The sequence below is a fragment of the Centruroides vittatus genome, unplaced genomic scaffold, assembly GCF_030686945.1.
Source record: "Centruroides vittatus isolate TY-2023 unplaced genomic scaffold, ASM3068694v2 scaffold_373, whole genome shotgun sequence".
NCBI lineage: Eukaryota > Metazoa > Arthropoda > Arachnida > Scorpiones > Buthidae > Centruroides > Centruroides vittatus.
The window spans coordinates 1,058,776-1,076,631 of NW_027122704.1; the positions used below are offsets into that span (position 1 = coordinate 1,058,776).

The window sequence follows — 17,856 nt, forward strand, 5'->3', positions numbered from 1 at the left end:
CATTCCCATACAAGTTGTTTGATCCCGAGGTCTATTGGTAAGATATTTGCTAGAACCAACAAGCATCCGTTGGGGCCGTTCTGTAGGCCTTACAAATGTTTATCATGAATTTCCTTTGTATTGATCGTAGTTTTCTTTTCGTTTCAACTTTGTTTGCCGGTTCGCCCCACACCTGTACTCCATACAGGATTGCAGGCTCGATCGCCGCTCTGTATATCAATCTTCCTGACCGGTGGTTCAAGCCCCAGACATTTCTAGAAATTTGCATGAGTGTGTTGCTTTTCTCAAGCATTCTTTGGTGGATTTTATTTATGTGTTCTTTCCAGCTGAGTGCCCTGTCGAAAATGATGCCCAGGTATCTCATCTCGTTCACATTTTTGATTCTGTTTCCGTTGATATATATGCCAATTTGTTTCTTAAGTTGTCCTCTTCCTAATTTTTTTGAACACACCATGAGCTCACATTTTTTATAATTTATTTCCAGTTTATGTGTTTGACTCCACTTGTTTATCTTCTCCAGGGCTCTGTTTCCTTCCTCTGCTAGCCTGTTGCAATTCTTGTTCGCTATAATTAGAACGACATTATCCGCAAAAGCCTGTATCTGTACATGTTTATTACAATCTCACGGACAGCCGGATGATCCGGATGACCGAGAGGCCAAGGCTAAGGCCGCTCTCGGAAACCCGAGATCAAATCTGGACGGGGCAAAAAATCCACAGGAATTTTCCGGCGGGTGGTTCGTTAGGATATGTCGGGCCCCGTCCTTTACTACCCGGCCGCCCCATTGTGGGACTGGCCGAACCCATAATGGGCTTTCTAAAAGAGGCCCTCTTAGTGCCCACGGGGTGGAGAGAGTTAAAAAAAACATTTATATGTATTTCAATATTGAACTTTTTTTTTTAACTCTTTCCGCCCTGTGGGCACTAAGAGGGCCTCTTTCAGTAGGCCCATTATGGGTTCGGCCAGGCCCACAATGGGGCGACCGGGTGGTGAGGGACGGGGCCCGACATATCCGAACGGACCACCCCCGAAAAATTCCTGGGGATTATTCGACCCGTTCGGATTCGATCCCGGGTCCCCCAGAGCGGTAGGCTGCCACCTTAACCGCTCGGCCATCCGGCCATCAATATTGAACTTGTAAAATTGAAATCAAACTCAATCAAATTTTTGTAGAAAATCATTATGAGATTATTAATTCAAATTAATTACAGAATCACGATTACATAAAATAATCTTAAAAATTCTTATTTTATTAAATCGTGCACTTATGAAATTTTTCACAAAATTAAAATAAATACATTATTCAAAATTTTAAATCAGTTGTTATTATGTATTGTTTGTTTAACAAATTATATTTATTGTAATATGTATTTTTGAATCAATACTTATTCAAGATATTATGATTGCGTTTAAATCTAGTATAAACATTGGATAAATAAATATTTAATAATATGAAAAATTTATTTTATATGATATACTGATTCATAAATCGCAAAGTTTAAATGTCCGTAATTAGGTTATACAAATTTGCTACCTTAATAGTGTTGATTTTAAAAATTTCTATTTCAGAAGTATCGATAACCTTGTTATAAGTGTCCCATTTTGGTTCTTGTAAACTGACAATGGAGGTGGCAGGAAATGTGCACGAAGGTTCGACACATTAAGCAGAACCTAAATCCGTTTTGCTCCTTTTGCTCTGTGATCTTGATTATCCATAAAAGGGTCGACGTCGAAACCACGGAACGGAAGGAGTGACCTCTGTTCTAGTTTTGGATCGATAGGGTATATCGAAAAGTGTCCATATCTACCCATAGCCAATAAACAAATTTATTCGTGTTACATTAGTGGCACACCCAGAGAGGGGCCAACGGGCGCTGGAACTCTCCAAATCAAAAGGAAAACAAATGCTATGTAGTTTTCGAAAAATCTTTTCCTAATTAAAATTAATTTTTCATTTATATTATGTATTCTATTTTTGTACTACTATATTAATGAATTAGCAATATCGTAAGGTGGGAATTTTATTGAATCTGCATTGAAGATTTTATTATCCGTTGAACTCGGCTTATCCAAGATTAAATTCTGAGTACGCCACTGTGTTACATTATTTATTTATTTATTCAATTTCTACAAATAAATAGAAAAGTCTCGAAGGACAGTTGATATCTACTGCCAACATTAGCAAATATTCATGAAAATAAAGGTAACAATCACATAAAATTTAAAAAACATTACATAATACGGAACATTAAAATTTCCTCGAAAACATTTGTTTTCGAGGAACTGCTTTTCTTTGATGTGCTTTGTTAACCGTTTTTGACACAATGATTAAGTTTATTTCTCACGCAACAAAAGACTCCTTTTACGTGAGTTTGATCATGCAATAATAAATAAATACATAAATCCTATATAAATCCACATAAATGTTCTGTATAATGCAAGTATTAACGTTTAAATCGTTGGAGCTATAGAAAATAACTTGTGTTTTTAACTACGATATAATGAATAGAATCGTGTGTGGGGCCATCTGTTATATTGTTTTTATAACAAAATCACATAAAATATCAATAAGATCAGAAAAAGTCCAGGAAATTTCTTAAGAGTTAAATTCAATAAATATATACTGTTGTACGTTTATCAATAAATAATGGCTTTTTATTTTGTTTCAAAGCCACATAGATTTATGGTTGTGGATTAATTTAATAAAACATTTTATTTTTAATTTTAATTATTCGGCAATTATATATATTCTGTATTGTTTTGTAAGCAAATAATTTGTGTATCCTAATCTTCACTCAAAAATATACTAATTATTATATTTTAGTTTATTTGAATATTTGTATTAATAAAAAAACACTTATAACCAAAATATATTGACTGTTTTTGGAATACAGGTAGGAATAAAGAAAAAAATAAATAATAATAAATATTCTTGCACAGAACTAAATACATCCATACTTTGAAAATGATGCTTTCAGAATTGGTAACAAAGATTTTGACCATAAAATAATCATTGTAACTACATGTAGGCCTACCAGTGTTCAAGTGGTTCTGTTCCCTAAACACTGGAAGTTTGGTTGTGAGTTTGCGCCTTGCCAGGACAAGCTGGCCATGTGGAGTTTTCCAGGTTTTCTCCATGTCTGTAATGCCCAAATAGGGGCCAGTTACCCTTAAAAAGACCTCCAGTGTTGCATTGCAAAACAAACTATATGTTGAAAAATGAATTTACATAATGTGATCTTCAGCAGCAATCATATTTTATTGATGGTTATAGAAATTTACATTTAAACTTCAAGCTGATTAAAGAGAATTTATACACACTGATCAGTTTGAAGTTTTTATTGTTTTGACAGTTTGTAGACAATCCAATGACTGCCAAACTGATATATAATCAATTAATGCAAACAAACTCTGCAACCATTTAAATATACCTTGTTAATATCTGTCTGTGAACTCGGTTTCTGTTCTTTTTTTATAATGACAAAAAGAATCTACGTTTATTCCTTTACTCAAGAAAAATCTCTATGGCTAAAAAAATAAGATAAACTGAAACATTATTTTTTAATTTATAAAAACTAATACAGCAATAACAAATGCATTTTGAATGTTTTCATTTTCTTTACTTCTATTTACTATATTAAAGAATTACACATAATTAGAAGTGGATAAAACTCAAATATTTTTACTTGTAACAAAGGCAAAATGATGTGAAATTTTAAGCATCAATTTTTCAAAATCTGTCATTTTTATAATTTATTGAAACAAATTCAAAGAACAGATTTTTAAATAGTAATATGAAAATTATCATTATGGCTAAGGTATTCATAACATATAATATTGAATATAGATTTTTTAATAATAATAATAATAATAATAATAATAGTAATATACTTTAAAGAGTTGATCAATTTATTCTAGTTGAAATTATCTCCTCAACAGCTTATACTAAATGATTTTAAGTTCAATGTAACATAATTATCTTTCTACATGTTTAAAAAATGTAATTATGTAATAAAAATAAATGCAACAACATCACCAATGAAACAATATTTAATTTTGTTTTGCTCAAGAAGATGAAGCTAAGTTTCACAGAAATTTCAATATCTACGAAAAAATGTCACATTTCAGATGTTCCGTGATATATCACACCAACAACTGTTGAGTCTAAGGTAATATTAAAATACAAAATTTTACAGATTACATACATCACAAGATTGTAGACAATCCAGATGACTGCCCAAACTGATGTATAATCAATTGATGCAAACTAACTTGGCAGCCACTTAAATATGCATTGTTAATATCTGTCTGTGAACTGAGTTTCCATTCTTTTGTCTAATGGCAAAAAGAGCCCACGTCCATTCCTCTACCAGATAAAATATGCTTTTACCTCTTTGACCTGTTAGAGTATGCACTCTTTACAAATATCACTTTGCCATCAGAACAGAGGAAGAGGAGGGGGTGTAGCACCAAACGTTACCCAATCTTTCCAGAATGTTGACTTGGTGGCACTTTTCAGAAAATTACAGCAACAATTTGGGACAGTCAAAATTCAAACCATCATTTTAAATAGTTGCACAACGCATATTAGAATACAATCATGCTGATCACCAAAAAGATGAAGAGAGATATAAGGTCATAAACCCCACCCTAGTAAGAATCCCTGAATTTTTTTTAAGGATCATAACACATATACAACAACATTTCTATCTTGTCATCCTCCTTTTGCAAGATACTAGATAAAACATTTACAACCATTGCACAACCTTATTTGACCGATATAACAACAGCCCATATGGTATTGTAAACTATTTTGTTAGATCAAAATTGATCTCTTATAGGACCATAAAGGCAGGAAAAGGAATGCAACACTAAACTTCCTTTCTTCTTTCTCTCTCTCCATGATATACAATCACAGTGTTTAAAATAATTACACTTCAATGGAGGGAGTATAGGCAAGCATATATAATTAGGAAATTGCTACATATTTACAAATAAATAAATAAAAATCTATTTGAATAAAATCTATAAATCTTATAAATAAATTTTTTTTATTATGAATTTCCCCTATATTATAAATCAATCTCCTGTGCTATTAACTGAATGATTTCATACCAAAATGCCATTTTTCTGGAATCTGTTTTAAACTTAAGTATAAATGACTAGAAATATGGATTTATTATAAAGCATATCATTATGATATCATGGATACAAGTCCACATCTTTATTTTTTTATATACTATAGTCAATTGACAATATCACAATATTTCAATGAACTTGGAGGAAATTTGTACTGCTCTTAGCAAATATGTAATTGTCGTCAGGCAAAATGGCAAAAATTTGAAGCAATGAAAAAAGAACATTGTTGAACTATTTTAAAGTCATACCAAATTGCATGACATCAGGAACAAAGCATGCACTATATGTGCTAAGATCGGTCATCCCCAGTTATTCTAGCTGCCTATTTCACTGACCGGCCGTCCAAATAAAACAAATGTCCTTTCCGTGACATGCAGCAATTCAATTGAATGTTGCAGCATTGGTGGCAAACGGATAGAATTTGCACTAATCCTACAGAAATTGAATATACATTCCACAGCCTGCAAGATGTCCCCTTGAATAGAATATATAGCTATATATATTTTTTGTCTTGCAATCTACTTCTTGCCAAGAAACAAAGCTTGTTACAAGATTTATATCCCAATTGGAAAATTTCTGAGAACACATTTAGAAGATGAGAAAAAAATTGCAAGTCGGAGGTTCCACCACCGATTCCATAAATTATTATTATTTTTTTTATTTTTTTCTTTTTTTGCTTAATGTAAAAATCTGAGTATTGATAATGTGAAATACGTTGTCATTTCTAAATCACCATCTGAAGGATTTCATCTCATACTTCGTAAGGGAAAAAGGATAAGACTGCCACCATGTATGAAATCAACTATAGACAAAGAATGTTGAAGGAAGGCAGATTAAATGGATCAATGTGATGGGAAGAGATTGCAAATTTTTTGATCTCTCTGTTTGGCTGATTCCACCGTGGTGGTTCAGACTTAGTAGCTATTAAAATCAATCCGTTCATCTTGCCTCAAGTTGCTACAGCCACTGATGACTGATATGTAGCCGAAGCAAATGTGAACCATTTCGTCTGCTTTAATTGCAATCATTGGGACTTATTGTATTACTGAGCAGGTAAGATCATTACATAATGCAAGCTCACAATGCCATTTTCAAAATACTTTTATGTTTTAGTTTTTAGATATTTTTGATGCAGACTGAAGATGGGTGATCTTTTATCAGCTGTGACAGCCAGCCATAAATACTGATGGGTGACTGACCATCTGACAATCTGCTCTCTTCTTACTTGTGAGCAGCAATAAAATGAGATGAAATAGAGCCTGATCGATGGAAATGAACATTTTGCCACTTTCCATCCTTCTTATACCAGACTCGAGTTTCTTCAGACTGTTGAGTATGTGCCAAACCGGATCTGTAAGTAAACGAAAGAATTGAAATCAATGTTTTTACTCCATGTTCGTAAATGTAAATTATATATTTTTAAATATCGTAAGTAATAAATAATAAATTTTTTATTTACTTGTCCATGAATTGTGTGAGACGGATATAAGCAATGCACGCTGCATCGTCTCCTAACAAATGGACAGTTGGGTTCAGGATCGTTGTATTTAATGCCTTGTTGTTTTTCCCTAAAACTAAGAGAATAAAAAATAATTTTTTAGCTCATCTAATGTTTATTTATTTGGATAATTACAAAATAAATAATGAATCAAAATATATATGTATTACTAAACTATAATATACAAATTATAGCTCACAATATTGATAAAATTTATCAACGTTGTTAATACAAATTGATCAATGTATTAATATATTGGTCAATACCAATATTAAAACAAAGTCTAAATGAAAAAAGAAGCAAAATCATCATTAAAATGATATGATAAATAAGACTAGTCAAAACTTAAAAATAAAATAAAATAGTTTTAATGTCAACTGTAATAAAAATTTATGAAAATGTGAAAACTTAATGAAATACAAAGTAAGATCTTTTCAAATTAAATAAATCTTGACACTATAATATAAATTATTTTTTCAAATAACCAAAATTTTTTAAGAGAAATGATTTCGACCTGTCTTAGACTGATGTCAGCTTGTATTATGTTATGTACAGAAAATGTCTGAAAAATGAACATACATTCTCAATATATTTTAGAATTAGTGTTCAGATTTAATTCCACTTCCCAAACAGTTATACATAATAGGCCAGCTTTGGCTTGTACTTACTCTAAGACATTTTAATAAAAAAAAGTTTTTTAGCCTAAAAAAGTTTGGTTACTCGAAAATGCCGATTTAGATTACATTAATAAATTCTAAACGTAAGCAGCTTTTTTACTGATCATCATGATACATCCTATCAATTAAGTATTACAATAGTAGAATCTGTTAGACTGGAATTACACCATACCTAACAACAGGCACTAACTATAAAAAGCAGTTAACTACTTTTTATATACTAGTTAATTATGTAGTAGCTTTATCAGTTAACTGAATTTGAACTTCTCAGAAATAGAAAAACAAAAATTGTTATTTTAATCCAGTCTAATTTCTAATTTTTGTTTTCATTATTTATTTTTTAAACCAATATCTCAAGAATATGTTCAAATTTTTTTTTATCTGCATTATGTAGGCATTAACATCTGTCCTGAGAAGGAAAATAGACATTCCACTGCAGCACTGCTGGCAAGAGTGTGCTATATTCTAAAAATGCATTCTTTACAACTCATCCAAACTAATACCACTGTTTTCCAAATTCCCAATTTGACAAAAATTCTGCCAACCACTTTAATTTATGAAGTAGAGCAATAAGTAACAACTCAATGCAAGTACAAAACAGAATAAAAATTCTGTTTTGTACTTGCATAAAAAATACACTTACATTACAAGCCATATATTTTCTTATATGTGCATGGAAAAAGATAAACGAAAACAACCAATCAGGTTTTTCTAAGTTTGACTTTTATTAACTGACAACATAAAAATTTCAACTGCTACAATTGCTAAAAAAATGTAAAATAGTTGAACCAAATCTGTTGAATTGATCTTCATAAAAATCAAGACATATTCACTTGGAATAATCTTTTGTGTTAAGCAAAGGCAACAGAGCAAATTAAAATGAAAATTAGTTACAATAGTTAAAACTAAACATATAGTTAGTATTCTTTGGATGATTTCAAAAACAGTAGGGGTATAATCTAATTTTCCATATATTATTTGTGTCTTTGGTTTTGGTTGACATATTGTATGGTTGTATAGCTATTTGTTGATAATTCTGTTTGGGTAGTTGTTTAATTGAAAGGTGCGGTAAATGTGTTTTATTTCTATGTTTTGGTTTGTAGTATCACTTGTACGTGTTTTAATTTTATTGATATACATATTGAATGTGTTATTTTTAATAGACATGGATGTACTGGAGTAGAAGTTGATTACTTTACCGACATCACGTGGTTTTATACAGTAAAGTCCCATACAACACGCAAATAAAGCAAGCAACAACCCTTGAATTTTGTCGATCAGAAATATACGTTTTTTTTCAACTTATAGGCCAAGGTTTAAACGTTCATAAATCGTATGATAATGCAGGTTTCGATAACGTGATTTCCTATAATGTATAACGAACCCCCTGCATTGTACAGGACTCTACTGTATATGTTTTAAAGTAATGAAATTATCATATCTTCATACAGTGATGTCTAAAAAATTAAGTTTTCTGTCATTTTCATTTTCTATTTCAAAGCATATATTGTTCTGGATATTGCTGGCATATTGAAGTATGATTTGGGGGTTGGTTAATTTCTTGTTGTATACAACAAAGCAATCGTCAACATAACAGTTGTAAAAGATTGTGCCCTGTAGTTTTTGGATAATGTTGTCAATTTTAACCATGCACAGTTCAGCAAGTTTTGGACCGATAAAAGAGCCCATAAAAATGCCAACTAATTGTCTAAAAAAATTGCTATTACAAATAAAGTAATTGTTAACTAAAATGAATTTGACAATTTGAATTAACCATTTTCCACAATTTAAGCTATTTAATGTATCTACTATAAACTTATGGATGGAGGAGTGATGTTTTTTATGTACAGGCTCAACATTCTCATATCATTATTTATATTGAGTTTTTGTTTTCTTTGAACTGGTCAGAATTTTTAATGCTATTAATTGAATTATCAAATATATTTAGTTTACAACTTAGAGAAATTCCTTAAAAATAAAGATGCAAAATTTAGTGTCAACCAGTGAGCAGTAAGATTCATTTATTTTGTGGGTATTCTCCAGTTGTAATCAATTATATTATTAACTTTGTTTACATTAATATAATTAGATTCTTTAAATTTTTTAACCATTTTTACTAAACTTTCACGTATATTTAAAGTAGGATCGTTGATTTAAGTATGATATTGAGAAGAAGAGACTAAATTAAGTTTAACATTATCATATTTGTCTTTTTCCATTATAATGATTTGCTTTCATTTATCAGCAGGGACTATAGTTAAATTATCATCAGTTAAAAATCTTTTTACTTGTTTAGGTTTACTATGAAATTTAATTTGTTTGATTTTATGATTATTAGTATTTTTATAATGATCTAAGATGTGTTTAAAATTGATCCTGACATGTTCTTTCTCATTAGTTTCTATTTTACTTAATATGTCTTCTAAATTTACTATGAAATCTTTATAATTAATTTTTGTTGGGCTGTTAAAGTTTAAACCTTTTTAATTAAAAATTTTTTAACAAAATTAAGTATTATGCAAGTACTTTCATTTATTCCTAACATTTGTTCCCAGTTTTTCCATTCGTTTATAGTTGAATAATTTAATCTTTTAACTAATTTAATCCATACGCTCTTAGAAAATATAATATCGTCGTCAACTTCACAAGAATGTTTACCATTAACTATTTAGTACCCACACTAAACAATAAAATCAAAAATTTCTTAAACATAATATGTTTAAGTAATTTTTGATTATAGTTAACTAATAGTTTAATTACCAAATTAGGACAGCAATTGTTACTAGTAGTTAACTACTATCTCTGACTATACAAACTTTCATTCCTGTATTAGAAAATTTTTACTTTGAATATATTATCTCCTTTACTACACTTTACTCCAAATATGCAGAAATCTAGAATTATAGTTTAAAATGAAACTTCAATGATAAAATTAATTTACTATTCTAAAGATTTTCACAAAATTGATCATGGGGGAAAAGTAATATATATCCACATTCTAACAGATCAATCATCTCAAAAATAATTTTTCAGCTCTGTCCACTAAAAGAATGCTGAGATCTTGTATAGAGTTTTTAGGGGGTTGGAAATACAATAATGATAAATTGATCTTTCTATTAATTATTTTATGGTATAATTCTGATTATGTGACAGTTGAGGCTGATAGGTGCTTAGATTACTGGTAGTGAATTGACAGATAAAACAAGTTTTTTATAAACTTTTTGAAACTCGCAAAACATAGAGAATGAAGAAATTGGAAAAAAATTGATAGGAACAATACAGGAAAAGAGAATGAACTGAACTTAAAAACATTGGCTAGATGAAATCAGAGAAGATATAAAAACAAGAACTTGAGTAACAGATCTCGAATAGAACAAACAACAGAAAAGAATAGAATGAGTTCATTTAGCTTTCTCACCACTAAGATAACAGCAAAAAGAAAAGATGGTATTTTCATTTATTATGTAATTAGTAACAAAATAAAAATATTATTATTTTATATAATAAGAATTATTTCTGTATTTGTGTACCTATCTGTGTATACATATATTATAATAGAGCTTTAATTTTAGTAGTACAAAAGTATGATTTGAATTTATAAGTATGTAGTTGTAATAACATTGGTAGAAGCCTGAGTGAATGAATCAGATGATATAACAGTTTAAATGAAGTAAATTAATGAAAATGTTTATAATATAAAATTCATATTTTTAAAATTAATTAAATATGCTATTTCAATATACTCCAAACAAAACCTTTAACACCAGTAAAAACTTAATTTATTATGGCAGTATCGGAGTATATTGTCATAGTATAACCATTTGCGTAATAATCTATTTGTCAATTTTTTATGTTAAGAGTTTATTACTGTAATTATTTAATAGCCTCCATCAACCAACAAAACTATTACATAAAATTTTGTTTCTGAGTATATACTTTGTTGAAATTTCTCTGAAATTTTACATAAAACTTTAATACATGTATTATAGAAATTAATAATAAGTAAAAATAAAAACCAAACATATTATTTCTCAAATTCAATCCTTTTTTCTTTTCACGTTGTATTAAAAAAAATCACTTTTATGAACACAAATTCAAAATAATAGGCAATATAAAAATATTCTTTAAATATTTTAATTATAGTCTTTTAGGTTAAAATATTAACAATAATATTCAGGTTGATCAGATAATCAGTTTTACATATTACTGTATGATTTAATATCAGTACTTCATGATTTATTCATGTACTGTAATAATACTTATGCATTGGGTTTTGGAATGCTTTGATATTAACTTTTAATGATTAGATAAATATGTTATTTTATAACTTAAATTTGAAAATTATGAATATTTGGTTACATATAAGCCAACTAAAAATATTCATTGCCAAATTCACTGTTATTATTATTATGGTTTTTGTGAAATGTATTCTACTTAGTTTGGTTTAGTACTAGGCATCAATAGTAAACTAAGGTCAAGGCAGCTACAGAAAAACTTATTGTAGCTATTCAATATTTATACTTGACTGACTTTTGTAATATTATGTATATTCTGTTGTTAAGGCTTATTATTTTCAAATTTTTGTGTAGTGGTTTGATGCCTGTACAAGAATGGGTACTTTCTCCACAGATGCACAAAATAAACGAGTGAGTATTTTCTAATTTTCCACTTTTTCAGCATATGTATTTTGTATAATTCCACTTTTTCAGCATATGTATTTTGTATGATGTAATGTGGTTCCTGAGTGTATAGTAGTTTGCATTTGTGTGCAAGCTTTTAATTTATTATTATTTGCTATTTGGTTACATTGATGCAAGTAGTCTGGGTTCTAGCTTTTGGCACAATGTATTATATAGTCTTATAAAGTGGCCAATTTAGAAATATGGCACTGCTAGACCCACAATATGCAGGCATCCCCAAATTACTAGTGCCACTTTTCCACTGAATGATTCTATTTTATAATTTTAATTCTGCATTAACTCTCCGTTTGATATTTAGAAGTCTATAAACAGACAAAGGGCACTGCTGTTGAAAACCTATCATTAGTACCACCACTCAGTTCTTGCAAACTATATTTGTATATAAAAAATATATGAATATGATTTTCACTAATCCCTTTATGAATGAATTGTTTCTACATAAAATTATTTTTCATTATTTAATTGTTCATAATTGTTATGATTATTTTGAATTTTTGCATCCCTTGTCCTGGACTTAGTGGGTCTAATGGAAAATGGTGTCTTTTAAGATTGTTTTCTGTAGTTTTTTGTATTTATGACCTAGTCCTGATAACAATTAGAAATCCTTCTGTCCTTCTAAAGAGATATCCATGAGTCAGCCAGCAGTTTGACACAGTAATGTTAACATGATCCTGGTTGAGGTTTGTAGGGTGGCATTCTTTCCAACCCAAGACTATCTGATGGCATATGTGTATTTTGTGTATAACGATACAGGAAATCCTTGTTAATTCAAACTCAGATAGTTCGTAACCACTATTTGTCCTGTCCATGGATATAGAGATTTATACACTAAAGAATCTGACTACTTCAAAATTTGAAGTGAAAATCCTGTCCAAACTGTGATATGCCTATGTTAACTTGTTTGTTTAGATCAAAATGCCTTCATACTATAAAAGAACAATAGACTAAGAACAACTCTAATCTGGTTAACATGGGGCTTTGCTTTTACATTAACACATTTTTGGGTGCCACCTTACCTATGGAATACCCTTTTTTCTCATATCTCATAAAATATGGCTGAGTTCCAGGATTGCAAGATTGGGCTACAAATAGCAGATTGAGATATTTGTAATGCTCTAGGCCACTAGATTTTGGCAATTTACTACTTTTTGGACCTCTTTAAAAGTAATTTGGGCTACACTTCCAGGAATTCTGCTCTACTTTTTATAAAACCTATCTGGCAACCTGTGAGGTTCTCACTGGACATATGCCATTTAGCTGCAGTTTGTTTATATTATTACTACAGTAATTATTGTTAATAAATGAAAATAGTTTTCTGCATATGTAGCCATATACTGTTTGCTTAATAAATTACATTAATTACATGACATTTGGGGCATACTGTGCAGAAATATATAAATCTTGGAAAATTCAAAGTTGCAATTATTTTGTCCTTTGAATTTGGAACTAATGTGGATTTTTTTGTATTTGTCAGAAAGAACTGCTTTCTGCAATTGTGATATTTTGTCATCTGGATACATATTTCAATTAATTATTATTTGGCAATAATTATGTTATCACTATCTTAATAATGCTTAATTTTTTATTGCAATTATATATATAACAAATTAATTTACACTTTAAAGCATATAATCGTAATATTTTAAAATTAAAGTATTATATATTCCAGTCTTATACTCATTAATCTTTCAGTATTTTCTATGATTACTGTGAATACTTAGCAATAATTTTAAAATAAACTGAAGTATAGATTAGTAGTTTTAAAATAAACTTAGTCTGATATGTTTGATTTTTATTTTTCTATATAATATTAACTATCATTTGTTTAAATTTCAATATAATATTAAAATGTAACAAACATACATACATATAATACTTATATCTTTCAAAAAACAAATACACAACATTAACTGATTACCTATTATTTCATAGAAACACATACACAACAATGAACATAAAAAATATTTGAATCTCACCATCAGAAGCTCCATGTATTTATGAAGGCAGGATAGGAATGGTGGAAAGTCAAAGGTCAGTGAAGTCATCAATCTCCAGCCCTTGACAAAAATCAAACCTCCCAACCAAAAAATTATGATAACAAAAACTGAACAGTTAATTTATATAAAAAAAGTCCTCCTGCCAAAAATTTAATCAAAACAAAAAAAAAGGAGGAAACAAAATAAAAAAATAATAATTTTTTGTTTTAAAAAACAAATTAAAAAAAATAAAATGTCTAAAATTTGAAATTTTATCAAAAATAAATAAAATTAACAAAACAAAATTTCCAACAAACATAATATAATAATTTTAAAATGCAAATCTAATATTAAGTACTTACTACTGCATTAATAAGAACTATGACAAATATTTTTTGTAATGAAATAATATTTTTAGTGAAACAAGCATATTAACTGAATAACTGTGAATATTGCATTTGTGCCATGTGAATGTGCATTTTTGTATCTGTGATCTGTAACTAAATATTCAAAAATACAATTGCTTTTTACATCATTTGAAAAGGAAAAAAAAGTTCGGTACTAATTACTGTGAAGTGCACATTATGCAACTTTTTCTTTTTCTAGTGCTTAGAATAAATATTATTTCACTACATACGTTAAAAGGAACAAAATATTGTTGTACTAGTAAATAAAACAGTTATTAATCATTTTTTTAAAAATTTTGAACTTTTTAAGTAATTTTTTTAAAAACATAATTCTTTAATCATAAATATTTTGTTCCAGACTTTAAAATTTAATCATTTAATTTCTTTTTTATTTGTATTAAATATTTTACTAAATTTCATATATTCGTGTATTAACAGTAAATTATTTTATGTATGCTTATTGTTTGAACATGCAGTGTGCAAGTATTAATTTTAACTGCTGACCTGATCAAACAAATTTTTCACTTTTAAATTATAATGCATTACTGTGATCATGCATGTGTAATTACCGTTGTCAAAGTAAAACTTGTGGAAATCCATTCCTTCCACCAAATTACCTAGGGCTTCAGGTTCAAATGCTGTCATCTGAGGATCACAAAATTTCCTAAAAAGAGAAATAAATATAATAAATTAAATTAAATTGAGTTGTCATATCAATAATTTTTATGAGTATAGTTTATTAAGTGTTTAAGTAACAAATGGAAAAGTTTATGAAAAATTATTAATTTTTAAATAATAATATCAAGTTTTTTAAAGTCTCTTTTTTGCTGTAATTAGATTGAATAACTTTATTTATTATAAATCTATTATATTCTAAATTTCAATGGTTTGATAGCATAGTTTAAGCATTATAATAAACAAATTTAAATACTGAGTAAGTAATATTGTGATATAGAACAGTATATTACTATATTATATTTGCTGCAAATATTTAAAGATGAGCTGAAGGGCTCAAAAGTATTAAAATATTCTTATTGATTTTTCTTGTGACAATGCTTGAGTTCTTCAATGTTACAAAAACAAAAAACTTGAAATAAAATAATTTTCAACTATATTCTTTTTAAATAATAATTTGTTTATACTGTGCATTAATTTGAAACAAAAACTCAAAGTACAGTGGAAAAATGTCAAATCAAAAATTCAACATTAAAAAAATTCAAGTTACAATAAAGTAAAATCTTCTTGATTGTTGTACAGAAAATATTGAATTACTTTTTAGCTTCATTACCTATAAAACTGAAAATTATAACTCTTCAAAATGTCTATCATGAAACAATAATATTTACAGTGTAAGACTTAATATTAATTAAAACAATATTTACAAGTATATCAAACATCCCGAAGCCTTATATATATATATATGTAAAGCTGGTTTACCAAACGATTGCCCTAAATAATCAAGTTATAGATCCACTATTTAATGATTAAATACTAAGTAATTTGTTACTACATTTAATGTATACCTCTAGTAACAAATTACTTAGTATTTAATCATTAAACAGCAGATTTATAGCCTGATTATTTAAGGCAATCATTTGGTTCTGTGTAAGTCTTATAAGTAGTACACTAAAATTTGATAAATTTATACACTTATTTAGGTTAACAAAATATTTCATTAAAGATTATATTATACTTTGCTGTGCTATTTTTCAACACTAAATTTAAATAAAGAAAAATTACAAATATACTTACGTGTACATTTCAAAATCACCATTACTGATGGCTTCTATCACTTGTTCTGTAATTTTGATTATCTCTTGTTTTCGTGCTGAAATATAATAAAAAAAAAAAACCATCAATATACTGTTTATTATGCAATTAATATATGTACGATTAATTATTAATTTTATATTTTATTTATCATTATCATTTTATATTTTTTATATATAATACAATGATTAATTTGTCGACATGAGGCCCCAGCACACTATGGACTATATCAGGGATGGTGAATCTATGGTACACATGCTCAAGTGGCAAGTCAAGAGAAATTATCTGATAAACAATAACCTCACACAAAAACCAAGAACGGTGCGTTATCACATATAATTACGATTTTCACAAACGTTTTTGAACATAAAAGTTCTTCATCAGGTGAAAAACGGACAACTTATAAAAAACGTTCGATGGAACAGTTTTCGAAAGAGCCGTGCGCAAGATTCAAAATGTTACTCGTGCGGATGTCGTCATCACTGCGCATGGGCGGAAGTGGAAACTTTCCTGTAATGTCATCCGTCATATATGAGCATTTGCCATGCGACGGATAACGATAACTCCTCTTTGCTGTTAATACATTTTTTATCCCGGGCGGTTTTGTGTATGTGTACTGCCTCCATCCATCTCAAATGGTGTATAAGGGGTGTGGTGTGGATGATCCTGGCCTCGTCAAACCTTGGCTGAATATCCGGTTCCGTGGCGTAACGTGCCAAAGCGGTTGTACATCTTTGGTGACGGATGTCTGCTTTATGCTCTTTAATTCTCGCTACTAGCGATCTTTTAGTGGAGCCGATGTACCATAAGTCTTCGCCACACCTGTGGTCTTTCAGCGGGATGGCATACACTCCAGATAGTTTGTCTTGGTTGGGAGATCTTTGGCATTCCGTAGCAGCTGATATATATTCAGGCATCTTTTATAGGTGATGCTGACTTGTTTCTTCTTGGCAACCTCCAAATATAGCTTCCTTAAATATGGATTGTAGGTGAGCGGAATGTTGTCTTTATGCTCTGTTGTTACTTGCTCATGCTGGTTGGTTTGCGTTGACAGTTGGTAATTCCTCCATTTTTTGGTTAATTTACTTATAAGGTTGTAGTACCCATGGCTTTGAGCAATACTGCGTAACGTGTTAATCTCTTTTTGCAGAGCGTGTCTTGTTGAGGAATGGGTGTACGCCCGTTTGACTAAGGTGTTGAATGCTGCTAGTTTGTACTGTATGGGGTCACAAGAGCCTATGGGGATGTACAATTGGTCTGCAAGCGGTTTCCTGTACACTTCTGTGAGGATGGAGGTTCCTTTAACCATGATACTAACATCAAGAAAATGAACATGCGTGTCATTCGCCTGTTCCAGGCCCAGAGTTACGCCGTAGCTGTTGTTATTAAATGAGTCGACGAATGCCGCTATGTCCGGCTTGCTCTTCCACAAGATGAGTATGTCATCCACGTATCTCTTATAGAGCTGTATGTTGTGGAGGTGGTTAGGAAGGATTTTCTCTTCGAGTTGCCGTATTACCAGCTCGCACAAATCTCCTGCTACCGGGCTCCCCATTGGTACACCCCTTCCTTGTTTGTAGACCGTACCTCTAAATTGAAAGAATGAGTTGTAGCATAGCAGGTGGGCCATCTCTAATATTTGCTGGTGGAGGTTAGCATCAGCGACTATTTTAAATAGTAGATCTCGGA

The 17,856-nt window shown here is 29.7% G+C and overlaps 1 protein-coding gene across 10 annotated transcripts in view; it reads right to left on the reverse strand.

Annotated features, from left to right (window-relative positions):
• Positions 1 to 4,032: 4,032 nt before the first annotated feature.
• LOC136988659 (calcium/calmodulin-dependent protein kinase type II alpha chain-like) overlaps positions 4,033 to 17,856 on the reverse strand; it is a 205,537-nt gene continuing 191,713 nt past the window's right edge. For 5 of the 10 annotated variants that reach the window (XM_067286575.1, XM_067286574.1, XM_067286571.1 and 2 more), the window contains 4 exons: positions 16,150 to 16,225; positions 14,967 to 15,061; positions 6,599 to 6,713; positions 4,033 to 6,490 (listed from right to left, as the gene is read on the reverse strand). In XM_067286575.1, coding sequence (XP_067142676.1) covers positions 6,361 to 6,490; positions 6,599 to 6,713; positions 14,967 to 15,061; positions 16,150 to 16,225 — 416 coding nt within the window. In that variant the 3' untranslated portion in view covers positions 4,033 to 6,360. Of the gene's footprint in view, positions 6,491 to 6,598; positions 6,714 to 13,990; positions 14,089 to 14,966; positions 15,062 to 16,149; positions 16,226 to 17,856 lie in introns of all 10 variants that reach the window. The other 5 variants (XM_067286576.1, XM_067286570.1, XR_010882794.1 and 2 more) reach the window with 4 other exon arrangements.